This window comes from Festucalex cinctus, chromosome 2 (assembly GCF_051991245.1).
Source record: "Festucalex cinctus isolate MCC-2025b chromosome 2, RoL_Fcin_1.0, whole genome shotgun sequence".
NCBI classification, from domain to species: Eukaryota; Metazoa; Chordata; class Actinopteri; order Syngnathiformes; family Syngnathidae; genus Festucalex; species Festucalex cinctus.
Genome location: NC_135412.1, coordinates 14,274,525 through 14,302,494, shown reverse-complemented (window position 1 = coordinate 14,302,494; position 27,970 = coordinate 14,274,525). Strand labels below are relative to the sequence as shown.

At 40.4% G+C, this 27,970-nt stretch overlaps 1 protein-coding gene across 2 annotated transcripts; it reads left to right on the top strand.

Annotated features, from left to right (window-relative positions):
* Nucleotides 1-462: 462 nt before the first annotated feature.
* Nucleotides 463-27,823, top strand: LOC144013819 (uncharacterized). 2 transcript variants are annotated; one of them, XM_077513064.1, is made up of 11 exons: nt 463-853; nt 6,159-6,346; nt 19,539-19,675; nt 19,751-19,840; nt 21,458-21,566; nt 21,654-21,793; nt 21,869-22,071; nt 22,168-22,277; nt 23,354-23,495; nt 23,932-25,522; nt 25,620-27,823. In XM_077513064.1, the coding sequence occupies exons 1-11, from the start codon at nt 795-797 to the stop codon at nt 25,716-25,718; spliced, it is 2,868 nt and encodes a 955-aa protein (XP_077369190.1). In that variant the 5' UTR covers nt 463-794; the 3' UTR covers nt 25,719-27,823. The 2 variants fall into 2 exon arrangements, with proteins under 2 accessions (XP_077369190.1, XP_077369189.1); XM_077513063.1 differs by having other exon boundaries at nt 21,440-21,566.
* Nucleotides 27,824-27,970: the final 147 nt, after the last annotated feature.

Genomic DNA, 27,970 nt, shown 5'->3' with positions numbered 1-27,970 from the left:
AAATGACTTGTTAATTTATCATAATTAGCTGTTAGTAAAGGGAACAATTTTACATATAGCCTAAATTTGACGTTGTTTTATTTGAAAACACAATTTTAATGTAATAATAATAATAATAATATTATATTAATATTAATAATAATGTAATAGCTATAATTTTAAAATGTTAATTAGAAATATTACAATTAATACATGATGGATTTAATATGGACGTTTATATATTTTACAATCATACACGACCAATGTGCTAACCTTGGCTGAAATACGAGTAACTAACTAGGATGTTCAAGTAAACTAGTACTGCAGTTGGATATTTCCATAAATTAAACCCAAATGTCACATTTAAGGTCGTCGTTTGGGTTAGGCCACGCCTGTCAAGACACACTTTGCAAATAGTATGTAGTCGACCTTAAACACTGGACAGTACAGTAAATGCTTTTTGCAGCCACATGAGATGTCCGACGCTGAATCAAATCACAATTTTCTCACCGCCGCGACAGTCAGTGGGCCACACATGCGGATGTTCACCAATTGTCTCTTTAACAAAAGAGTCTGGAGTGGAACTTTGTGGGCGGTTTCGTCGTGACAGTCAAGTTGTGGCAGTCTGTCGTGTTGACTTCTAATGGGTGTTTCGTCGGAAAGAAAAGGAAACCAAAAAGCTGCTCTTCTCATTTGAAACTTAAAACATTCTGTTCCCTTTCCATGGGGATGTGAATTGACTTTTTTTGCGTCAGAACCAATTTTCTGCCCTTCAAAGACGGGATTAAACCACGTTTGTGGGTTCGCATCTCACCATGCTGGCGAGCACAGCGATTTACGCAGCGAAGAAACGGAAGAAGCCGCTTCAAAAAATGTAAGTTAAAAAAAAGACACTTCTGATCACACTAAATTATGTCCTCACGGTCACTTCTGTTCTGTTGTTGCTAAACTAGTGCTCAAATGTCACTATGTAATATCATACGTGCATATTACTGTTAATTTACCCCACAGTGTCCCATAAGGAATTAGTGTATTATCCACGTACAGTAGAGGTGACAAAAGTATGTGATCACATATCTGTCCTCAAGTAGAAGGACAGATACTTGTGTGAAAATATTCTGGGAAAAGAATCAGTGTTTATTCAAATCCATAAATAAAAGTACAGACTCTGAAATGTACTTAAGTACAGTTTAAGGACTGGGGAATTGACAATTGTATATTGTACCTGTTTTTATTACTTGCCAAAGGTGGATAAAAGTGTGCATAGAATAGTTTCCCTCCTATGTAATTTCAGACAGCATAATCAGGAATGAATTTACAAGATCTAAATAAGCAAAAAAAAAAAAAAAAAAAAAAAAAACTATGGTTGATAACAAATGAAAAAATACCTCACCTCAGATTTTCTGAATCTGTTAGTTCATATACTACTTTATTATTATTATTATTCTGCATTTTAAGTCCCCAAGAGCTCAATTTCTCGAGTCAATCAGGCAGCCAATGAATATCTCAACTGCAGTTGAGTTGATCTTTCTGTTTACATATTTTTGCTTTGCGTTGTCATACGAGGAATTTGAAAAGTAACAAGCCTATTTTGGCAAATTAAGGAGTACCGATCTGTTTGCAGATGTATAGGAATTAAAGGTAAACTCAGAGGAATAAATACTCAAGTAGATAACCTTACAAATGTACTTCCCATAACTGAGTGTTTTGATCCACATTGTGTAATACATACTGTGTGTAACTGAGCACCACCATCACAGTGATACAGTACATTTCATGGTATGCCCATGTAATACACATGAGATTGAATACGTGCAGGAATTTCTCACTGTAGTGTACATTTAGTGTAATATAAACAAGGCCATTCACTGTAGAAGACTGCTTACCCTGTGGAGGTTATGCAATATGAGTAGACTGGATTTACTCAGTGTGCTTCACAAGACAACTGTTGCTATTGTTCACAGTACCATGTGTGAGCCATCCCATTCTCATGTGTGCACTTTGAGGGCTTCCTTTTTGGAGGTTGTGGTCAACATGCAAGCAGAAGTGGGTGTTGTATTGGTCAGTGCCGTTGTGCAGTGACATACTTATCCCTCACATTTTTCCAACATTGACCTAAGTTGTAGATGTGTTTGAGCTCATTGAATGAAGAGTGCTTCCATTTTCTTTTGCAGATTGGCGTCAGTTCAGTCATCAAAACAGTACAAACTAAGTACAAAACAACACATTATTAGTTTTAAGATACAATCAAAACACAGTGACGCTTATGAAGAAAATTACCTCATTCTGCTTGCCAAGGGAGCTAATCTAAGATTCAGAAGTTCAGCTCTGTTTCCTCTTTCCGTAACTTTGGTCTTCCCTGGATATTGTCTTGAAATTAAGGACTTATAAGTCTCTTCCTTGTGTCCTAAAACTTCTCTTTCCAAAGTCTTACAGAGAGCTATTCTTGCTGAGGCCTCTCTGCTTTGTGTGTGTTTTTTGACCGATGTTCGAACATGGGTTGTCAATCAGGTAGCCAGTGGTTGTGCTAATGCTGAATGCTATCTTGGTTCACAGTTTGTGTGTGTTTTTTGACCGATGTTCGAACATGGGTTGTCAATCAGGTAGCCAGTGGTTGTGCTAATGCTGAATGCTATCTTGGTTCACAGTTCAACAGCTGTAAACAAGCAAATACACTTGCTCCTTTTTGGCTAGGTCCCAGTATTGGAAGCTGGGTGTGCTGTACACAATAGCTCTTGGCGCACACAGTGTGTGTGTGTGGTGTGTGTAACATAGTAAGCACATTCGCGACGCCATTTGGCTGTCGCAACGCCTTGTGGCTTTGAGTTCAAATTTTCCAACTAATGCGAATGGGTGACCAACCAAATGAGGAAAGGATTGGCATTTATGGAGTGTTCTTATGCTACGTCGACAATATATTCTAGCTTTGTGATTTGATTTAGGTATCATAAGAGTAAAAAAAAAATTCTTACTTGGGGATTGAAATGACGCGACACATTTTTCTGTCACACAGAGACTGGAGAGACAGAAAGCAGAAGGAGAGAGAGAGAGAGAGAGAGAGAGAGAGAGAGAGAGAGAGAGAGAGAGAGAGAGAGAGAGAGAGAGAGAGAGAGAGAGAGAGAGAGAGAGAGAGAGAGAGAGTAACCACGGTAGGAATAAGTCAACAATGGGCACAAAAACAGCTGTGATGAATATATATTAATAGGCCCATGATGACAATAGCAATCGTGAAATGGCCAGTGTATAAGAGGCTAATGTCAAAACGTTGGTACAACACACCGTTGTTTCTGCTTCCCCAACATAGTGTAAGTTAGTTACGGCTATAATCAGTCACTAGTTGATTAATTATTAAGAACTATTTTGGTGGTGTTGTATTACCGTAATTGTTTATTTTGGCCTTCTTTTTAGATTTGATTGTTCGTGTCGTGCCTCTGTGGGGTTTCTTCAGCCTCACATTCGAGAAAAACATATGTACCGGTATATTCAATTGAATGGTATTTGAAACATTTGTATTCATTAATTTATTTTCACAAAAGTCATAGCCAAATATTTACCCAACATAGTTATCACAGCTCTTTCCGTTATTTTTTGCAAATCCATCAACATGGATCAATTTGACAACATTGTCACTAAAATGCAAAGAAAATGTTTACATTTTTTTTGTCATTGATTGACACATAAACGTGTCTGAACAAAATGTAATAACAGAGAAAATAAAACTCCAAATAGTTCCTTTTCACCTCTGTAAACACAAATCAAGTCAAATCAAGTTTTATTTATAAAGTAACTTTCATACATATAAAATGCATTGCAACTCATGCAATTCAACCCAACTCAACCCAGCTCAACTTAATAAATCTTGTCACATTGTTACATATAGACAGAACATTCTTATTCACATTCACACCTATGGACAATTTAGAGTCTGCAAATAAACTTGTATTTCTTTGGAATGTGGGAAGGAGCCAGTCTTTCTATCCATCCATCCATCCATCCATCCATCCATCCATCCATCCATCCATCCATCCATCCATCCATCCATCCATTTTCTTAACCGCTTGCTCCTCACAAGGGTCGCAGGGGTGCTGCTGGAGCCTAACTCAGCTGGCTATGGGCAGTAGGCGGGGTACACCCTGTACTAGTCGCCAGCCAATCACAGGGAGCCAGTCTACCTACATCTATCTATCTACACAAGAACAGCGAAGCTCAGGTTCAAATCTTCAACCTCAGAACTGTGAGGCTGATATGCTAACAACTTGAACACTGTACCGGGAAACAAAATATTATTTACTGAAAAATAAATACATTAATTAATTAATTAATAACTCTGAAGCCTGCTGTGTTAATTTTCTGATAATTCCAATGTACGTCATTGTCTAACTCTAAACAGTTGGCACTGACTTGCTCTTTTACCTGTGTCAGAACGCCAGTGTCAAGAGTCAAGACATAGTTTACTTTTCTCTTGTTGTGAAAAGGTGCCTCATCCGTCGAAGACAAAGCACCTTTGTGATCGCAGGGGAGTTTTTTGTTTTTTTTCCTCTCAAGTCACTTGATCCCATATTGCCCTAACAGACATGCCCCTCATATGGCCGATGTGCCAGATATTGCTAGAGGCAGCAATACTGGCTGCTTATTGTTCTCGCTGAGTCTTTCAATTTTCATGAATGTGTCGATAGCCATCTCGCCTTCATTTCAGACCCGTCGTTTAATAGCGGATTATTGCAAGCAGGTGGCTATTTTTACTGAAAGGAGGGAAAGGAAGTCTACATTTTATTCTTTCAGCGACAGAAAGTGGCATTTACTGCTCGAATACACCACTTGGATTTGTCACATCACAGCTTTGTAATAGTTGACTAAATTCATCCATCCATCCATCCATCCATTCATCCATCCATCCATCCATCCATCCATCCATCCATCCATCCATCCATTTTCTGAACCGCTTACTCGTCACAAGGGTCATGGGGGGTGCTGGAGCCCATTTCAGCTGGCTATGGGCAGTAGGCGGGGTACACCTTGAACTGGTCGCCAGCCAATCGCAGGGCACACAAGTTGACTAAATTTTTCGCACACTTTTTCAGATTATTCATGATTCAGAAAAAAATAAGGAGATTTTGATTTTGTATGAAATTTCATGTTGATGCATGTTGATTGTCATGCACTAAAGATGAACTTCATTTGACCTTTCAAATTAAGGTCACCTGTAAAGGTTATAGTTCATTTTAGGTTCATGATCCTGGATGTTTATGCAAAAACTGACTATCTTTAAATTTTTACGAGTAATGTATAGAAAAGAAAATATTACAAGAATGCAATATTACAGATATACTCTATGTGCATAATTATTATGGATAGACCGATAATCGGCCGGGGCCGATTATCGGCGCCGATATTTGGCATTTTGACAAATATCGGCATCGGCCATGTTTTGAATCTGAAGGCCGATAAAGCTCACTGAGCAGGGGATACTTGCGTACGTAGCGAATTTGGGGTTTTCATCAGGATTTGTAAGATGTTTGCAGTCAGTTTTTATTTGTCGTAAACACATTTGGAACATATTCACACAATTTTTCACCGCGAAAATATTTTTGAAACGTTTTTACGAACCCTAACAAAAACCCCAAATGAGCTACATTCACATGAATTTGTTACTCAGTGAGAAATTATATATAGTTTGAAAGAATTCCCCCCCCTCCCAATTTTACTGCAAATGAATATCGGCTTGAAATATCGGTTATCGGCCGACTTGACTACAAATAATCTGTATCGGTATCGGCCTTGAAAAAACCATATCGGTCTATCACTAATAATTATGTATTCAAGCAAATAAATACAAAAGTATAAATGAAAGTGAATGGTACTGATTAAAGTAAATTACATGCATTTTATATGTGTGGCTGAAATTGTTAAAAATTAATGATGCACTTATGCAATTGGTCTAGAAAATTAGTCACCAAGTTTAAGTCTGAGATCTGATCATTTGCTTCTCATTATGTTTTGGACTTGTGGTTTTGCTAGTGAACAGACAAGGCAGTCCAGGTTGTCTACTTTAAAAAAAACAAAAAAAAAAAAAAAAAAAAAAAGGAAAAAGCAATAATCTTATCATGTTGTCCTGCTGCTATGCACCTTTTATTTGCTGCACTCATGTTCTGAACTGATTCTCCTCAAATGTCTTGCAGACCCAAACTGCCACCTCCTGAAGGTGCCAAATCAAACCCGTCCAAACGGCACCGTCACCGTCTGAACAACGAACTTGACAAACTAACCAGCCTGCTGCCCTTCACCGAAGATGTTTGTGCTCGTCTGGATAAGTTGTCCGTCCTTCGGCTCAGTGTGGGTTACCTGAAGGTTAAGAGCTTCTTCAATGGTGAGTCTCAGCAGCAGAACTCGGCGCTGCAGCATTCTGGCGACTTTTTTTTTTTTAGTCAGAAGCGACTAGCGACAAATCTAGCAACTTTTTCTGGTGTTCTAGTACTGTATCTTCACAGGACACTATTGTCAAAAGTGAGGCTACGTTTTTGTTTGTTTGTTTGCTTTCCATTTTTCACAAGCGTCTTCATACTCTTTGACTGTCTTTTTGAAATCTAAGAAGCTAGACTTCCTGAAAGACAGATTCCCTTTCTCCAGACGAGACGTCATGGCTTGGGGTCTTGGGAGCAGTGTTGCTAAATCTTGTGTTGCTGTGAAATGTGGCCCTTCTGGCACACAATATATTTGGAACTGACCTTTTGGCCAAATGAGGTGTAATGTTACAGGCTTCAGTGTCTATATGGAAGCTTTCTGAGTTCAAACATGTTATGTTCAGTAGAAACATTTAGCAGTGAGCCTCGTGCATCATCCGTGTTGAATTCTACATCAATCAAATTGGGACTGTTTTCTCAGGCCAATCATTGAGTCCCAGTAGCTCACTTCACCAGAATATTTCGCATTTGCCTATTTCGTCCTCATAATCATTCTCTATAGTCTCCCTTGTAAAAGCCTAGGTCTATTTGAACTATTTTCACGTTGAGGACCATGCCCCTCCTTCAATCAGTGTCTTTAGTACATTTTTAGTCTGACCTCTCAAATCTCGAGTTCTTTTGTCAATCCCTCTCCCAAACAGGCTCCGCCCCCCACCTGACCTTCACCCGCTTCCTCCTCAACAAACTGTGTTGAACTCCAGGGTTGTTGAAGCGGCGTAACCTTTTTGCCTTTCACTGGGACAACTCAGGGCTTTATGCATTCATTCATGGGGCTTGGCACACCCACCACACTAGAAAGTCCCACATTGTTATCTTAGATCTCCTTCAAAGGCTCTTTCAAAGAGGACCTGCATCAGAAATGCATTGTGCCTGTTATTAACCTACTAACTGCTGTTTTGGTATTAAAAAGTTCTCATTACTGCTTCTTTGTAGGTATTTGTTTATTTAGTCGTCCCTTCATCACTCATATGATTTGTATTTCATGAGCCTCTCTAGCAGAGAACAGTGGATGTGGCCTTTTTATTCATGTCAAATCAGTTTTGATGTGTTATTGGATAGAACAGTGTAGTAAAATTTTATAGTGTGGTTTTAAAAGACAAACACAGTAGAATCTCTGGTCATAGACTACGTTCACGAGCCAAAATATTTGCAAACCGAAGCTGTTATATATACGTTCAAGCTGTATATTTGTCTTAAAATTTGGATTGAACAAAAATGACCTGGAAGTTATAAGGTTTACGGCGAGGCCGAATTAGTGTGACTAAAGATGCGTTCTTTTTCTGTCGCCTCTCTTGTCTTGCTCTCGTCCGTTAGCCGTGGGAGTGGGACCATGTAAAATGTGCATACTGTAGGATGGGAAATGTCCAAGGGTCAAGGCCCATGAATGTTTCTGACAACACCAGCATTGTTTGGTGTTTTTTTTAGTTGACAGTTGCAACTTATCCATGTCTTCCATGTTACTGGCTGCAGTGGTACTTCATGACGCTTTCACTTATCCCATGAGGTTTACTCAGGGAAGTATCAAAAATATAGTTCAAAGTACAGTAGATCGGAAGTTGCCACATGTTTCCAGAGTTGAGTGAAGCCGTTGCGGCACAAGCAGAGGAATTCTCTTGACTGTGGAGAGGATTTTTTTGTGGTCTTATAATAGATCGTTCAAACCTCCATCCTCCAGTGGGCCTCAGGAAATACGTACACTCTTTTGAAGTAGCTCTGTACTTTGTCTTTTGCTGGACATTAAGACTTTTCTCACTATGTCAACAAACACAAGCCCTTCCCCACCCATCAGCCTGTGAATGTACTTTCCAGATGTGTTTCTCAGCAGACATTAGTCCTCCCTACAGATAAATTCTGCTGGAGGTCCTATTGAACCCTTGGACAATGAGCCCTAACACTGAAACCCAGAAATGAAAACATGGCTCTACTATAAGTAAAAGGGCTTGAATTTGGTGACTTATTAAGACATCCTTTTGTTTCCCGATTTGAGGTGTTGTAGTTTGTGCTTCATTCTACTGTGTAGATTATAACTTATTAAGGGCTTTCCTCTAACATGTAATATGTCACAGGCCAGGTAACTGTCGCCGGAAAACTGATGGCCCGTTTTAAGGAGGGGTCATAAACTGAATTTGTGAATCAGAAAATATACGTATTTCTGTCTGCGAAACAGCCAAGCTCAACAAAAAGTTTGTTGCGGGATAGTGTAGCATAAATTTCAAGAAGTCCCCTATTTGGCAGTGTGATAGCATCAGACCTGCAGAGCTTCTTCACGGCGGATTGCAGTCAAAACAGAGTAGCCGAACGCTCGTGTTAAAACCTGCCCAAGCATCCGTAACACAGAGACTGTGTGTGAATGTGTGTGTGTGCGTGTCGCTGCACTTCTATTTCGGGATTTGAAGCAGTAGCCCGATGCTGCTGAGCCAAAATTAGGCCGGGTGAGTCCCAGAAATGCCTTGATGATTTATTGTGCCCAAATGGGACCCAAATACACTGTCATAAAAACATAGGGGTGGTATCCCCAGATACATAGCTTTTGCACCCTTGGCACTTAACTTTTACAGCTCTGGAATGTACTTGTACCTTGTTGGCCCTTGGAAAAGTACAAAAACTTACAAACCCTGGAGTGTTGTTTGTCTATGGCAGTTTTAGGAGTTGAGGGCTCTTTATTGGTACAACGCTGGTCAAATAATAATAGTTTTCATTTTGTCATAGGCTTAAGAGGCCTCCAAAAATGAGGTGGAGGCAGTCACCTCCATATTGTATTTGCAGGAAAAACCCTGCTATGTAATGTGGACCACTCCATTTTAAGGATCAATAGCAGTGTTTTGTATTTTTTATTTTATTTTTTAAAGCAAGCCTAAATATGTATTTTTCAATGTGCACGCACAATACTGCCAGTCACCCCATCTCAGCCTAGAATAAACACCCGCAACCGACCTTCGACGATTAGGTGGTGTACTCATTATACATATTGAGCACAACATCTAAGGAATGGCAGATGATGCTGTCTTCATTATGAACTGCTTCATTACAAACCGTCTCCTCCCAACCCTCCTGGTATTTCTATTCTTCTTAATTGGTCCCAGATGTGTTGTCATGAGAGTATCCCACTGGCCCACCAGTCACATTCTGTGCTGTGATGTTTCTTAGTTCTCGCCCTCTTGCATAGAGTAATCAGTCAGCTGGCAAACTATGAAACGGTACATGTCTCTCATGTGCTCGTTCGCCGCCAATGACTCAACGCTTACTCAAATCCAGGCTCCACATACGTAGTGCAGATAGAATGGTCTAAGTGGGCATCTGCTTCTCTAAGACCAGAGCTGTTTGCATTCCTGCTTCACTCATGGGTTGATCCACATTCCTTGAAGAGGAATGGAGTAGAAAATATCATAGAAGCATTTATAGCCCACATTTTTTAAATTAAGAACAGGTAAACCTATTCCTTGTAATGTCTGACAAAAAATCGTGTTTGGAAGAGGAGTTTGTAACATGAGGATGTGCCTGTGATGGAGTTAGATGTCTGCTCTTGTCTGTCAGAACTTGGGTCCCACTAGCAAACAAGAAGCAGTTTGAAAAGAAATTGTAAAAACAAGCATTCTCCCACACATTATGAGTCTTGAATATACGTACAATTGAGGGGGATCAAGCCACAGGTTTATTATCCTCTGAGGAACATGCTGCTTCCGGATGGAATGTCCTTGTCATTGGCTCAGTTCTCTCTGTCAAAGTCAGCATTTCCTTTCACAGTTTTTTTTTTTGCAGCTGTTTTCACCTCACATTTTTCATTGTATTGCTGGCATTATATTTATAGTAGGGATGTTCAATACCACTTTTTTTCAGACCGATACCGATACTCAGTACTCACTGATACCGATACCAACTGCCGATACCAGTAGTACATTTTGACAAATAAAAAAAAATTGCTAAAAGGTATTTAAAAAAAAATATATTTCCTTTAATCTTGACAAAAAAAAAAAAAAAAAAAAAACAGCACTGTCACTCTTCAATAGTCTTAACGCTCAAAATAAAACACAAAAATGCTCTTTTAGTTTAAGATTCACAATTTTGAAGTATTTCCAAATCGGTGAAGTTTTGGTGAAAAACTGCTGCAATCTAGCGCCAGTTACAGGCAAGGAGGGCTCACTTGACGTCGCTTGTACTCGTCTGCGTCACGAGTATTCGAGTACTTGAAAAAAAGCTGGTATCGGCCCGATACCGATACCTGGTATCAGTACTCGCCCATCCCTAATTTATAGTTCATATTAGACTTTGTTGAGCTGCTCACTATCTAACTTGAAACCACATCGAGTCATGTGAGCAACGCTGTCACATGCCTAGATCTAAAAACAGGTTTCCTTGTCTCATGGCGAGATGCAGATTCTTTAGTGCTGTTTGTCGTGTTTACATACTTGGGCCCAGACAGATGAAAGAGGAGCTGGCACATCCTTACAGCTGGTTCAGACATGTCTGCAAATAGGCTTTCTTCCCCTCCTGGCCCCCACACCAAAACAATGACTAGTGGTTTTGTAATGACTCTGTGCATGCTAATGTCAGTCATATGTCTTACCAGTAATAACTTTCTGGATCACAAATCAATCTCTGATTTAGGGTTAGTTATTTTTGTTTTGTTTATTCAGACTGATGTTGACATCATAGATTCCAGTGTCACAGCACATTTACTGTAACAAGGATCATTGATAACTCTAGGGCCAACAGTTCAAAATTCAAATACTCCCTCTCTCTTTATCACTCACTTTCATTGATGTTTGCTTCTTGCCGTGCCTCATGTCAGAAGCTGCTGAAGCTCTTGAAGTCATTAGTAACCATATGTGCCACATTCCTGTGCCAGAATATTTTTAGCCACGCTATTTATTTTTAGCGCAGCAGTAAATGCATTGGTAGACTTTTTTTTAATCCTAGTCTCTTGGCTCATGGGCCTGGGCAGCAATCCCACAAGTCAACAGAAGGAGCAGTCAAACATGTCTGTATAGCATGAAGGGGAGCAATTGCATAGCACAACTGCAGCTTATGTGATGAAACTCTCAACAACAAATACGTACATGAGCCATAGTCTTGGTGCACAGTTGGAGTCATTGGGCCTATTGACAAAGCCTTTTTTCAAATCTCCATTTTCTCTCTAAAGTGGCAGTACAGTATTTACAGACATCCAAGCCTCGGAGCATTATATCCTATGTCTAATCTGGAATTTAACTGTACTGTTGATGATGTCTGTTGTTGTGTCTGCCAGACTTGCCTAGCCTGTTTGAAAGATCGTGTTTTTTAGCTGTAGCTTAAGACTTACGAGTGCCCCAACATTACATGTTTTTCGTGTTGCTAGCCATCCCTTTTTTCTTTTTTTACTTTGTGTTGCAAGCTGAAATTTGAGTGAAGACCTAGCTTTCAGATACGCCACCATTTCACGATGATAGTCGTCGATGCACTTTTAGCGGTTTACTGAACAGGACAAGCAGTAGAACATGCAGGTGACATACCTGTGGGGGAACGAACCCATTGGGCCTGTTTGACTTGATTCCCCCCTAATCACTGAGAACACGTGTCCTCAACAGAGCAGTACTTTCTCTTTCGTATTCGCTCATCCTTCTGTCTGCATTCAGGATCTGTCGATACGCAAATGTGATTGGTGCAGGATGGTGAGGGACAACAAGTCTGATCCTTTTTCAGTTCTTGTGTGTCTGAGCTTCCTTAGGAGTTTTTCTTGTTCACGAGAGTTAACAGTTGAGTGCAACCATCAGTTTTGTGTTGCAGGGAGATTGAGAAAATAATGCTGACTTTGAGGGAAAGTTGGATTACCTGGTGAACTGGTCACCAGTCAACCACTGAGCACACATTCAGACTGACTAAGTAGGAACTGAACCTACGCAGGATGCACATAAATCAGCCAAATTGAATTGAATTGCTTTACTTTAAACTTTAAAGTTTAAAGGAATATAAAGTAAAAGTGTGTATATACCGTAAATAATTGCGTCTCTGAAGTGCCATCCAACCTGTCAATTTTTTGTGTTGGTGTCTCTGTGGCTATTGGCATTTCAGCCACAAGAAAGACAGTGGATATAAAAAGTCTACACACCCCAGTTCAAATTACTTCACTTTTTTCTTTTGCACAAATTGGTACAGTATGTGTGGAAGGATCACTCACCAGTTGTGAGGGAGTCGCTGCTGACTAGCATTTGCTTGTGATTGTGAACTTGAGTTCACTCGCACTCGTTCACATCACTCAAAGTGACAAACCCTAACGGAAACCAGCAATGGCAAATGGATGTTGAAGCCTGTTTGTTTGAAACCCAGATTGTCTATACTAATCATTTCAGCTCTTTTGTAAAAATTAATCAATAAATACTATGTTTAAAAAAAAAAACAAAAAAAAAAAAACTTTTGAAACAGTAACCCATATCTTTTTGCAACTCCGGATTACTGCAATTCTTGTTCACGTTGACGTGCTGTGATGCAACAGACCGAGATCCACCTGTGCAAGCGGTCTCGGTCCGCTTGTTTTGGCGTGCAGCCGGGTTGGCACGATACCATTCACACTCTAATTACACTAGCAGAGCAATTGCACCAGAATTTGATTCAACCCAACCAAACTTGACAAGTGTGAACTCACCCTGTGGGAAAGAAGGTTAAAAGAGTTAGAGGAAGCAGTCAGACATGATCAGTCACACACTGCACACGACAGGTTAAATCCAGGAAATGCAAACTGATTAACCGGATAGATTTTTTGCCTATACGCACCAACGTATGTCGTAAGTAACGTTTTCGTGTTATATGTCCATGCTGCATGCAGTGTATACATTAGTATGTGTATAGCATGCGAGCTGTACTCCGACAGTTCATGAATTCCAGCAAGTGGGAGGCTACTTCCCACTCTGCTGCAGAAATGATCCCTCAGGTCTCAACAAAGCGTCTTTGAACCCCCCCCCACCCACCCCCCCACCAGCCCCCATCACACACCCACATTCACTCTCTTGTCTAAATAAACTCTTTACACGCAACTCTGCTGGCAGCTAGCCCAGCTTGTCTGCGGGCACAGCGCCTGTCAGTCAGCGCTCAGGGTTGCAGGCTAGTTAAGGGGACTCAGTCACTGACTCACTGTATAACCAACTCACTTATCGGCTAGTGACATGCCTCGTTGTGCTGAGGTATGGAATTTGTCCTAAAAGCTAACAATATTTCGACAAAATCTTTTGTTATCTGTTTGTAAAATATCGATAATCAAGACATTGCACGTGTAAAATTAAATAATGGTATCCCACGTTGACTACTGTTCAATTCAGTATTGCTTATTCTCCCCAAAGGAAACATACAGTGTAAACGACAGGAGTAGGGCTGGGCAATAAATCGAATTAATTCGATACATCATCATTTTAAAAAATCGAATCGTTGAAAATTTCGGGTTTTGTCTTCTGGATCAGAAAAAGCTGTTGTTCTTATGTTCTGTTACATCCAAATGCTTTTATGTGTTGTAATTTTGCACAAGTGGCAGAATGCTGAATGGGTGGTTTACAAGACATGTTTACAATAGCTACTTATTTGTGGCATTTAAGCACAAACTATGAATGTTAAGTTTTTGTTCAAACTAATCTAGAATCAGTATACGTTACTGGTGTCTGAACATTTTGCACAGGAATTATTTTTGAATAAGTGAAACCTTTAAATAAACATTTGTTGGATTTATTAGATTAAAATCGATTAAAATCGTAATCGTCCTGAATGACAGCAAAAATCGAGATTTTATTTTTTGGCTATATCGCCAAGCCCTAGACAGGAGACTAAATATTTACTAAATATATTGTAATACAGTATGTAAAATATTTGTTTAAGGTAGTCAAGGCAATTCAAGAAAAAAAAACACACCATGCAGACAAGACCTAGAAGACAGTTGGCAGATAAAAACAAAGTTCAAAAACATTTTAGTCAAAAACCAAAATGCTTTTTTGTAAAAAAACGAAAACTAACTGTAACAACAGTTATGTAAAACTAACTAAAAATATAATTGTAGCAAAAATGTCCTTCGTTTTAGTCTTGTGTAATTAATTTAATACACAAGCCTTTGGGGTTGATTTTAAATGTGATTTTAAGTATTTCAATATTAACCGGAATAAGGACGTTTGAAAGGGTGTCATAAGGAATGTCATTTAGCAGCAGCCAATAGAAAAGCACCTTCAGATGACGTTGCTCCCCCGCTTTTTTATATAACTCAGCTGAAATGCAACGCTAGGTAAGAAATGTGTTACTTTTTTCATTTTACTGTGATGTTTATTAAATGTTGCATACAAGTAATACACATTTTTAAATGAAAACGAATACCATAACTAACTAAAACTAAGCATTGAAAAAAAGTAACTAAACCAATAAAAACAGAACTGCCTTGAAAACGAATTAAAACTAACTATATTTTAAAAAGTAAACAAACAAACAAACTCAAATCGAAATAAAAACTACCTAAAAAAAGAAAAGAAAAGAAAATTCCAAATCTCTAACAACCCTGATGTGCACGCCACTAAATGTTTTCCATCTTTCTTTCTGTCTTTTCCTCCACCAGCCTTCTTCCTCTCCTTTCTTCACTCAGGATGCTGGAGGTTGAAAGTTCGCACGCGAGGCTTTGTTGATGTATGTGTGCGTGCATATTTGTGCTTGGTTGTGTGCATGTGCGTCTCTGTGCGTGCTTGCTAGTGTGTGTTTAGGGAAGAGAAGAAGTAAACAGCAACTAGAGCAAATTAGCCACATTTCCATCAGTTGTTTTCAAAGTAACTTTTTTTTTTTATCTTTTTTTTTCTTTGCTGCCTACTCGTGAAAATAGCATCCAATATTGAGCTTTTTTCAAAATAACTCATACTATGCCGTCCAGTCCCATTTACTGTTCATATGCCCTCTGCCTATAATAACCTTTTTAACTTCTCTTCCAGTCATCCATTTTTTACTCCGCTTATCCAGTTCAGGGTCTCAGGAAGCTGGAGCCTATCCCAGTTCTGAGCTGACTTCTGACCAAAGGCAGACTACACCCTTGGCTATTGTTGTCTCCTTAACTTAACTTTAAAAAATAAAAACAGTTTAACCCAGTTTAAGAAGCACGTAGGCAAAAAAAAATTACAAAATTAAAAAATGGAAATGCTCTATTGCTCTGTGTAGGGCGAGCAGGATAAGATATAAACAACAATAACATCAGCCTGTTTAGTTTGTGCTAAGACTTTATTGCGAGATTGAATGTCATCACTTAAATGGGTATAAAATACAGACGGTTAACCAGGAAACATGACTCAAAGTGACTTTTCGTATGTCCTCAGTAGAACCTTTGGGAGCTCTCCGATTGCAGATCTGACAAGAATTTTATTTTTTAACCCTTCGTGCCCAAACCTGCCTGACAAGAATCAGACAGAGACAGAAAACACGCATGGCCAGAGTGAAAGGTAGTGATGGTGATGTTCATCTCCATGTCAGCCCCCCCCCCAAAGAAAAAAAAAACACACACACAAATAGAAAACATGCACATAGTACTCCTCCTGCGATCCACAATGTCGAAGAACAATAGCACTATTCAGCTCTTGGGTTTCAAAGTACAGAGAAACCGCAAAGTGCCCAAGTGTTGGGGAAATAGCGAGGGAGGCGAATTGTGAAGTTAACATGTATTTCATGTACTTATTTCGGTTCCTTACAATGTGATATAGCCTAATATTCAGTTGTTTATTTTTCATCGTCATCATTTCCTTATCTCTCTCAACTTTGTGATAATGCTATTTTAACAAAAAACACATTTACCAATCAAGTAGCATTAGGAACCCTTACAATCCATCCATCCATTTTCTCGACCGCTTATTCCTCACAAGGGTCATGGGGGTGCTGGCACCTATCTCAGCTGGCTCTAGGCAGTAGGCGGGGGACACCCTGGACTGGTTGCCAGCCAATCACAGGGCACACAGAGACAAACAACCATCCATACGCACAAGCACACCTAGTGACAATTCGGAGCGCCCAATTAACCTGCCATGCATGTCTTTGGAATGTGGGAGGAGACCGGAGTACCCGGAGAAGACCCACGCGGGCACGGGGAGAACATGCAAACTCCACCCAGGAAGGTCCGAGCCTGGACTCGAACCGGAGTCCTCAGAACTGGGACCACTCGATCACCGTACCGCCCACCCTTCACCATATTCACCATAATACGCTCATCTTTTGAAATTGTTAAGTCCATGGATAGTTTCTTCTTGTATCTTATTTGAGGATTTGCAGTCTTCCAGCTGCAGGTTCAGTGTCGCCATTCCATATTCCTACTGGTGGATTCAAAACGTCCATTTTGCTGACCGATTGTCTGCCAGGAGATTGCTCAAATCAGGCAGGGTCCACACGCAGCTTACATACCAAATAGTTTGAGATGATTGAGTTTTCTTCCACACTGTTGCAGGCTTGGAACTAACATTTGCTCCAAAGCGTCATCTTCTATGTGCATTTTCTTCTAGACATTAAAAACCTCTTTCTGTACTTTGGTCTTGTTCAGGTGCACAAGTCATTCAAAAAGCATCACAGTTCAAATGAGTTTATCTTGGGCCTTCATTCATCATCAAAATGTTTGAGGTCACGAGGTAATTATGTGGTTGTTCTCATTATCTGCATTTGGCTCAGAGTTATAAGGATGAGATTGTTTTGTTATTCTTTTTGTCGGTTATTTCAGTATCAACGTGTTTGCGCTTGTCTATCAATTCTTTTAAACCTTCAAAAATCACCTGCTTCCTATAGAGGATATTTTAAGGTGCCCAGTCTTGTTTCCTGTCAGTGATTAGCGCTGCGTGATAAGCTCCAGAGGAGGAAGTGAGGGACTAGTTGTTGAGTGACACTGTTGTAAGACAACAGGAAACAGTTGGCGGCTCCACCCTTGATAGAAAGCGATGCACTTCTGCTCTCCTCATTTCACAAGTCAAGGTTGAGTCATTTTATATTTCTGATACACCACAACTTCTGTTCAGTGAAAGCAGTGATTTCCATATAGTTCTTTTTTTTTTGTTATTGTCCATCTTAAAGGGTCTGTCTGCCGGATTCACTCAGGAAAATGCACTTTTTAAATACAGGATGTACACACTTTAACTTTCTCTCAGTCTACACATCTGTGTCTTTGTTAATCTTTTGTGGTAATTTCGTCCTAAACCCCCACCCCCAGCCTGTATTTTGCCATTTTGTGTTTGTTTTGTAAACAGCGGGACGTTTCTGTGGAAAGACAGTGTTTACACCACTCCAGCCAATCGCTTGGGGGGGTGTCGCAAACGCGGCCGGGCGAACGTGTCAGGTGCGTGACGTCACTCCCGCGGCAATTTGAAAGCACGCACGGATTATTATTATTTTTTTCACTCACTCACTCACTCACTCACTCACTCACTCACTCACTCACTCACTCACTCACTCACTCACTCACAGAAGCTTACGTGTGTGAATGAGTGAGTGAAGAAAAAAAAATCAGTGCGTGCTTTCAAATTGCCGCGAGAGTGACGTCATGCAGCCGACACGTTCGCCCGGCCCCGTTTGCGACACGCCACCCCCCGCTCTGCAATTGGCTGGAGGGGTGTAAACACTGTCTTTCCACAGAAACGTCCCGCTGTTTACAAAACAAACACAAAATGGCAAAATACAGGCTGGGGGGGTGGGGGTTTAGGACGAAATCACCACCAAAGATTAACATAAACACAGATGTATAGACTGAGAGAATGTTAAAGTGTGTACATCCTGTATTTAAAAAGTGCATTTTCCTGAGTGAATCCGGCAGACTGCGCCTTTAATATAAGGTTGCAAAGGCGTCAAACATTCACGGTAAATTTGCAAAAAGTTCCCACGGGAAGTTAAGAAGGAGAATTATGAAAACATTTGCAATGAGATATATTAAAATCAGATGATTTCTGGGGAAAGTATATGTGATCAGCATATGTCAAGCAATGTCTTTCATTACTGATCACAAAAAACGATCACCAGCAGCTCATAATTTACAGCCTGCCGCAAACTAGAGACCAGCCTTTGCGCAGTAGTGCGTCCCCTCCCCTAACTTAACACTGCGAGTTACAGACCAAGCCAGTGATAGTAACGGACTCATAATTATTATTATTATTTATTTATTTATTTTTTCATTTTCTGCACTGCCAATTTGAAATAATTTGCTGTTTAGGTGTATGTAATAAAGGGATGGAAATTTGGATAGTTTTTTTTTTTTTTTCTGATTCAACATCAGTAATCATCATTGTGCAGATCTAAAATTGAAAAATGGGCAGCTTGTCTATGTGACTGGAATCGGTATCATAAAACGAAACGCCCGGAATGAAAAGGTAACATATTCGTAGGGGTGTTAAAAAAAAATCGATTCGGCGATATATCGCGATACTACATCGCGCGATTCTCGAATCGATTCAATAATCGGCAGAATCGATTTTTTTTTTTTTTTTTTTTTTTTTAGGATTCACACCTTGAGCATGGAAGAATGTTATATGAACGGCACATTAAGCCTTAATATTTTTATTTTAATGCTGTTCAAACATGAAACAGATTACAACCTCTATAAGACTGAAATTTCAGATAAATAAATAATACATTTTCATATAAATCTTACACTCTACAAGCTTACTGATTAGTATTTTCTAAATATGAATGAAAAAAAATCGCAACAATCGACTTATAAATTCGTATCGGGATTAATCGGTATCGAATCGTGACCATTCGTATCGGGATTAATCGGTATCGAATCGTGACCTGTGAATCGTGATACGAATCGAATCGTCAGGTACTAGGCAATTCACACCCCTATATTCAAGCATAAATAACAAAAAAACGAAAATGGCCCTACTCAAGTTACAATAAGCATTTTTAATAATCCCTTTCATGCAATGATCTCTTCATACTCAGTTGCACTTGCATAAAATCTGGTTGTTTTAGTCAGGATTATTCAGTCATTATTATTTTTACACTGTTAATATTACGAGGCAAACGACAATTTTATAGTCATGTCTTTTCCAGTCTATTACCATAAATTCACATTAATTGAAATGAAATGTTTTGAAAAATTATACAATTTTGTAACCCGAAAGCTAACTGATCTTCCCGCTATCACAACAGCCACCCTCAAGAATGGGCAGAACAGGTCCAGCAAGAGAAGTCCCATGTTGGGCGGAGATGTCCAGAATGCACCTGCAACCTCGCAGGTGTCCTCCATTGATGGAGTCAGCTTCTCAGAGGGAGATTTGCTCCTCCAGGTGAGGTCTGACAGATCTTTGAGCAAAGAAAATGAAGGATTTCATCAAAACACGTTTGTTTGTTTTTTCCTGCAGGCATTGAATGGCTTCGTGTTAGTATTGACCACCGAAGGTTATGTCTTCTATGCATCGCCCACCATACAGGACTTTCTGGGCTTCCACCAGGTAAGAACAACCTCACTGTGTCCTCACAGAAGAAAACGGTGCTCAACGCTCGCCTCTCCATCCGCAATGGGGTCGCTTCATCAACCTCGACTCACTGTATACTTAAAAACACTGTATGTTGTCATCATATTATTCCTAGCGTCTTGATTTTTCCATTGGTAGATAGAGATGGAGCCTCTCTGAGTTAACTTCGTTTAAAAGGCAGACTGTTCACTGGACGTGTCAATTATTGGGCAAATATGGAGATTACCATTCACACTTACATTACTTTTATTCACTTTATATGATAGTCTATTATGCCACCGTAATATTTAGGGGTGTTAAAAAAAAAATCGATCCGGCAATATATCGCGATATAACATCACGCTATTCTCGAATCAATTCAATAGGCAGCCGAATCGATCTTTAAACGTCCATTTTTGATGGAAAAATATTCAAGAAAATGTCTTACTTAGGGTTATGGGTTCACACCTTAATCATGGAAAAATGTTATATTAATTAATGGAACATTAAGCCTTAATATTTCATTTCAAAGCCATTCAAACATGAAACAGATTACAACCTGTTTGTTAAATACAGTGGCTCACAGTTTTGACTGAAGTTATAGATAAATAAATAATACATTTTCATACAAATCTTAACAGTGTACATGTACAAGTTTACTGAATAGTATTTTCTAAATTTGAGTAAAAAAAAAATAAAAATCGCAACAATCGACTTTCGTATCGGGATTAATCGGTATCGAATCGAATCGTGACCTATGAAACGTGATACGAATCGAATCGTCAGGTACTAGGCAATTCACGCCCCTAGTAATATTTGTAAAATCTGTGCAACTAGGGAAGCATATTATTGTTATGATTACACAATGATGAATTCTAATCCACCCAAAATGTATTTACAGTGTGCAAAGTGGTGCCTTCATTTACAAAGTTAATTTGTTCCGTGACCATGCTTGTTGCTCAAATCACTTGTTTCTTAAGCCCCATTGAAATGAATAGATATTCCATTAATCCTTTCCAGAATTCCCCCCCAAAAAAAACATTATTAATTAAAACATATTTTTAATGAGAGAAATAGCACACTACTGTATTGTACAGCATTAAAAGCATACAGTGATATCAATAAATTGAATGTAATGTTATCCAGGAAAAAGGAAAAAGAACATGGCATACATACTGAATGTTTAGCGTCCATCTAGATGCCACCAATGTTTTTATAAGAACGCTCATAAATTTACTTCAACTTCAATGCACCAAAAAAGAAAAAAAATGTCCAAAATGACGACCAGCTCACCCAAATAGTCTTCAAAACCCTGCTGGGTTAAACCTTGGGTAAAAGTAACCCAATATGCTAAAAATCCACAGTTAATCAATAAGTGGTTTAGGAAAACACTCCAGTGATCACAATGTCAATGGGGAAAGATGATTTGAGAGGGGAGTATTTCGAGTCACACAGGTATGCCCACGGAACAAAATGAACTCGTAAGTCAAGGCACCATTGTATTGTATTTTTTTTCAGTTGTAGATATTATAAAAGCTAACTAATCAACTCATATAGCTAGCAGACGTTGCTATAATACAGCGTTCTCTGTTACAGTCTGATGTCATTCATCAGAGCGCCTTTGAGTTGATCCACACGGACGATCGAGCTCTTTTCAGACGCCAACTTCACTTCGCTTTCAATCCGCATTCCAGCCAGCAGGATGGCATTCCAGAGGGCAGCAGTAAGTCATCCTTGCATCATCCTAATCTGGTTTGACCTGAGCAGAGATGTATCTTCTTACTGTTCGTGTTTAATTGTTTGCATGTAGATGAGCATAGTAGCAGCGAAGTCAGCGGCAACCTAAGAACTTACGACCCACAAGTCATCCCACCAGAAAACTCGTCCTTCCTGGAGAGAAATTTCTGCTGCCGCTTCCGATGCTTGCATGACAACTCATCTGGCTTTGTGGTGTGTGACATAAGGTCCAAAGTTGGATTTTAGCTATGTTCCGGTTCATCATGGTTCTGGCGTGTTTGTCTCCAGGCATTGAACTTCTGTGGGCGACTGAAATTTATCCACGGTCAGAACCGGGTGTCGGAACTTGGGGAGCAGGTTCCCCCACAGCTGGCTCTATTTGCCATTGCCACACCCGTGCAACCGCCATCCATTTTGGAGATTCGCACCAAGACGCTAATATTCCAGACCAAGCACAAGCTGGATTTCACCCCATTAGGCATTGACACCAGGTAGACAGTTGGGATTTGTGATTATAAACAAACTCAAGTTTGCACTTTTGCTCTTGAACGGGCAGACAGTGATCTGAGTTTGTGTTTTCTTTTCAGGGGGAAGGTGGTTCTGGGTTACAGCGAAGTGGAACTCTGCATGAAAGGTTCGGGTTACAACTTTATCCATGCTGCGGACATGATGTATTGTGCTGACAACCACATCAAGAGTGAGTCACACTCCTTATGCATGCTTAAAGTGACAGTGTGTAAAGGTTCACCATGAGATGTTGCTATATAATAGAATGCAGTTGAAGCACGCGTGCGTAGCACGAATTCTTATTTTGCGTTAGCGGACGAGCATCTCGGCGACATGGAAGCCAGTGTGAACCCCGGCGAGTGGCGCTGAAAGACCGAGCCGGATTTTGCCTGAGCAGCTAACAAGAGCGGCTAGCAGGAATTAGTCGGAAGCATAGGCCGGAGTGGCTAACAAGAATGGTAGCGGGAGAAGCTAGTAAAATGAAAATAAAAAAAAGCTAGTAAAAGCTTGCGAGAATAAAGCAGAAGTTGGCAAGTGGCGGGAGCCCGAATCACGGGACTCAGCGATGACCAGCTGCAGGCCACAGTTATGGAAGGGAAGCGACGGTCGACCCACGGGGTCCGACACTAGCTGTAGGAAGTCTTAGCGGGAAGATGGCGGCGAAACATGTCAGCCCCATGTAAGATTAGGCTCAAGCCACGTAATTTAACTCATTCACTGCCTTTGACAAGTATACTTGTCAATTGTATTTTTTGGAGCGGTGCTAAATGGGGGCGAATCTGAGCATGCTCCACTGTAAATATCAAACTTGGAAACAACTTTACTGATGCCCAACCACCGGTAGATGACATCATTGCCCTATTTTATACGAAATAAACACAGTTTCAGAGTCCATGGGAGAAATGGCTGTATTTTGGCAAACCTACATTTTTCTACTGTCAATTATAAAAGAATGGGACCGGACAAAAAGTAGGGAGTCTATTCTGTTATTTGGTAGATTCGGTTTATATATAATTATTGAATGTACTATCACGTGAGTATTGACAATTTTTTTAAATTTCTAAAATGACTGGCAGTGAATGAGATAATTAGCGATTGCTAGGCCTACGATTATATATTTAAAAAAAAATGTTATTGAAATCAATATTTATTTTTTAATTGAATGAATTATTAGTTCACCACGAGATGGTGCTAAAGATTACACACTGTCACTTTAAATACACTTTGAAGGCATTTCTTGAGGGCTAATTCTCTGTGTTCGCCTAGTGATAAAAACAGGAGAAAGTGGTTGTACCGTCTTCAGGCTGCTGACTAAAAAGGGAATTTGGCTGTGGGTCCAGGCCAACGCCAGACTGGTCTTAAAGGAAGGGAAGCCAGATTTCATTGTGGCCCGGCAACGAGCCTTGACGTAAGTTGCGAGAAACTTAGTTCTCCATCATTCCATCCTGGATGGGGGCGGGCCCTTTGTCGAGCCATATTGTCTATGGGTATGATAGCATAACTTTTTGGACTGTGGAATAAAACGAGGGTTATTTAGAAATGAAAAAAAAGAATCCTCTTGTTATGGGACAAGGCAATGCACTGCTGGCTGCCTGGCTGTCATTAATGATTTGTAGCAAGTGATTGTTTACAGTTTCCTTAACAGATATAGCCAGTGCAGCATGTGATTTATGTTACTTACTTCCTGATAATTATATAACAATTACCAATGAGCATGATGGGAGGTTTAACTCCTGTTAGTCCTGTTTTTGTTGCCACAGCTTTTTAGTTTGTCAGGATAAGTAAGATTTGTTGTAAACAAGTTCATGAGATTGTCACTGCATTGATCCTTTTATTTGCTGCAGAAATGAGGAAGGCGAGGAGCACTTTCGTCTACATCGGCTGAAGCAATCGTTTAGCTTTACCACCGGTGAGGCGGTGTTGTACGATATGGCGCCAAATGTCGATGTACCTGACACTTGCTCCCCCGCCAAACAGAGGAAGCTGGATAACTCCTCAATCAGGCCTAACTCGCTCCTGGGCTGCATGCTGAACCAGGACCCGTCAGTCTACTGCCAGCACAACAGTGCCAACACGCTAAACACCCTTCACGACACTGCCTTCAAGGACACCTACGCCACTGTCAATGTTCCCGGAGATATCTGGCATCACCTTTCACCCCAAGCGGCTGTGGAAAGCATGATAAAGTCTGAGGACACGATCCAGGACATGATGGAGACTCTGCAGCAGATCCTGGGGGACGGCGACCTCGCGGATACAGTGGATGTGACACCCGACGAGCTCACGAGTTGGGAAAGCGCACTGCTGAAGGTGAGAAACAACAGCTGCGACCTGGGTGGTGACCTGAATGACTTTATCATTGAGGACATCCTATTATATGTGGAGGAGCAGCTCCAAAAAGAGGCTCCACTGGATTTGGATCCCTGCGTCCCAACTTCGAACCTCCAGAACCAGGGTTCTGTTCACCAAGGTATTGGACCGAACTTCAACTGGCCTCAAGAACCTCAGTTACCCAGTAGAGGACAGATGTCGGAACAACCATCTGCAGTTGTGGGGATGATGAAACTGACTCACATTGAGCTTCCTCAGAGTTCTGGTTTAAATATTCCAGTGACAGAGCCGATTTTCTTACAGCAAACACTGCCCCTTCCTACACACTTTAATGTCCATGGACCTGCAAAGATCTTTGACCCCCATTTAGTGGACTCTCGTGCTGAGACACAAAAACTGAGGAGCGTACAGGTGAGTTTCAAGGACAACAACCAAGAAGTTTTGTTGTGCAGGCAATCCAGTCAGATTCTTCCCAATCAAACGGTTCAACCAAACCAGAACTGCCATGAGCAGCCTAACCTTGCTGTGGACCACTATGCACAAAGACCGCCCGAGTTTAGCTTCCAGAGTGGTCAGAGGAACTCAAACCATGTCGACACTCAACATGTTTCCAATGGCCCGGTGATCACAGCAGATCAGAGCATGCGCAGCCATTTTGTGTTTCCTGCTCAAGGTGGACAGAACCAAAGACAGCTCGAGCAGCCACCACAACCACAATTAATTTCAAATGGACCAATGAGCGTTAACCATTTGTCAGGATTTCAACCAATTCCAGGTGTTGCCGTGAACCACAACCCTGCTCTGTACAGTCCAATGTTCAGGACCCCATTTCCTGTTGAGCATGACATTGGGGCTGCACCTCTCACAGGTTCAAGCAGTTGTATGTTAAACAACACGCCCCCCATCAGTCAGACTCCGCCCTGTCAGAGATTGAAACACATCAGCAGTCACATTTCCAGCCCCTCCTGTTTTTATCAGAGTCAGGGCAGGTCTGTGTTCAATTCAAATATGGCGCCGCTTTCCTGTCACAGCACCCTAAATAGTATGGACCTGAGCAACCTGCCAATGCAACAACAGCCATACATGAATCTCAGTGACCACCAGGTAAAAAAAAAAAAAAAAAAGAAGTCATATCAGGTCATTGAAAATCAGCTTGTCTGTTTAATTTGGATTTGATGTTATATTTATGCTTCTTTCACAGCTCATCAGCCACCCAGTTGTCGGAAACGATGGCACGGCCTTTCCTCATTGCGCAACGGGAACTCCTGGTCCTCAGAGAGCAAACGGGAACATGAATTGAAAGACAACTAAAAACACAAGAAACAGAAATGTGCTTTTGAGAAGGACAAAGCCTTAGGATAAACAAGCAATAGAGAAAAGATCAGCTGGAGTTTCATTATGTTTTTAAACATGGATCATTCATCAGTGGAGGAAAGTTGAGCATGTGAGACCAAAAAGATTACAGATTCAGGAGTCCTGATTTAGTACAATACTGATTAAGAATTGGCACAACCTTTGGTGAAATCTAAATGATTATACTGAGGTTAAGAATGTTGATTTTTTTTTTTTTTTCATTAGAATTTCAAAGTTGGATACCTGAACGATGAATCTACTTCAGACCAATTACACAAACCTGAGCTGACCACATGACTTCCTGTTTTCGTTGATGCTTCACAGAACCATTCAAACTGTCATATATTTTACAATTAATGGATGAACTTCAGTTCAGTCCACTGCCAACTCGACCAGACAAACACGCACAACTGACTTTCTTTGAGATCTCAGAGGGATAAAATATATTTTTTTTCATGACTTTTGTTTTTATTGAAACATACAGTGACTTCATTCATTTCAAGCCCTCATAACATAATGCACACAAGCTTCATCCAACATGAGATCAATTGTACTTTTCTAAAGCAGCAAAACTCGTAGCCTTTGGATAATGCAGTTTCTCACTCACCTGTTAGTTTGTATTCACAGCGTTTTTCTATTTGGGTGGAAAATAAAACAAGTGTAATGAGAAGTTTGACAATCTCTTGTAAAAGTTGCATAAAAGTGAAGCTGCCTCTCATTATCTTGCGGCAAACATCCGTCCTCTTTCTTCTGCATCTGTTTTGCGATAAATTTTTTATTTAGCACAGAAGTAAATGACAATGGCAGCTATTTCTACTACTAATTTTCTACTTTAAAGAAGGAAAAATAGTGGAAATTATTGTCTGTGTGTAGTTGTCAAAGACATTTAGCTTTGGGTAGTTTAAAAACGCAGCTGACTGCTCTCTGAGAAATGTCACTTTCCCCAATTGTAATTGCGCCATCAGCACATACAGGTCATAAGTGTACAACTCCCATATTTCATATGGATTGACACGACGAGGTAAGGTAGGACTCAGACGCAGGAGTAAGGTAGGCCACCAAGGCAACAGGTTTATTTCCGGCCAACAGCTGTCTCCTCTCAAACTGAGAGGAGAACGGGGAAGCAAAAAGGTGGAGAACAAAAAGCGCTCCACTAGGGAGGAAAAAACAGGCAAAAGGTACTGGGGACAACAAAAGGCGCTCCGCTAGGGAGGAAAAATGGCACAAGGCAAAAGGGGTAACGAAAGGCGCTCCACTGGGGAGGAAAAGGCTCAAAAACAATGCAACATGAACGAGGACATGAGGACTGTGGGACGCTTCCATGCACTGACTGGGACACTTGGCACTGAGGGGAGAATGCAGATGGCTTTTATTGTGAGTCTTGATTGGTGGCAGGTGGTGGTAATCATGGGCGGGGACCGGTAATTAGGGAGCGGCAGGAAGGGCAAGTGACCTGGGGTGAGAGGAGAGTTAGGATTTTCAAAACAAGACAGCAAACATGGACACAAAATAAAAGCATAGGCCGTCACGCCGGTGGCGGCGTGACATGGATGCCTTCAGTGAGATGTCATTCTGTCACCTATCTATATGTAGAATATTCTTCATTGTGTTCCATTGTGGACCCGCATTTTATGGTAACGTCCCTGTAGAGATGTCCAACGCCTAAAAAAAAAAACATACTAGCAACAATAAAACTGCTTAGTTGTTTGTTTATATTTCCCCACACCCCCTTGTGGAAAGGTGTGGCACGATTGGACATGTGCATGCGATATTTGTTTTTGTTTTTACAGTATGCGTGCGCGTGTGAATGTAATATGTAGCCTATGTACAGTATATATGTATTTAGGGGTGTGTGTGTGTGTGTTTTTTTTTTTTTTTAATAAATATTGTCACATATTGTGTGTATCAACACATAATGTAAGTACTGTATTTGTATCTCATTATTTTGTTGTTGATACGTTGAGTATGAAACTTAAGGTGGCCACAACAACAAAAAATGGCCTCCTGATGGCACAGTGGTTCTTAGATGGGAAATAAATTGATTAAACTAAACCAACTAATTGTGGAATTAATTGGCAGAGAAGTTGAAACGGCTTGCTTGTTTTAGTGATGCATTGCTAAACTGCGTCCACATGGTGTCAGTATAATGATGTGCATTGTTTATTTCGGTGAGGCAGTTCATCCTACCTGCATACATTT

What these genes read in the sequence shown, in the direction of transcription:
- LOC144013819 (XM_077513063.1), top strand. Translation starts at nt 795, where the DNA reads ATGCTGGCGAGCACAGCGATTTACGCAGCGAAGAAACGGAAGAAGCCG. An exon ending in GGTTAAGAGCTTCTTCAATG is followed by an intron (nt 6,347 to 19,538) that starts GTGAGTCTCAGC and finishes CTATCACAACAG; the next exon opens with CCACCCTCAAGAATGGGCAG. An exon ending in TGCTGACAACCACATCAAGA is followed by an intron (nt 22,278 to 23,353) that starts GTGAGTCACACT and finishes GTGTTCGCCTAG; the next exon opens with TGATAAAAACAGGAGAAAGT.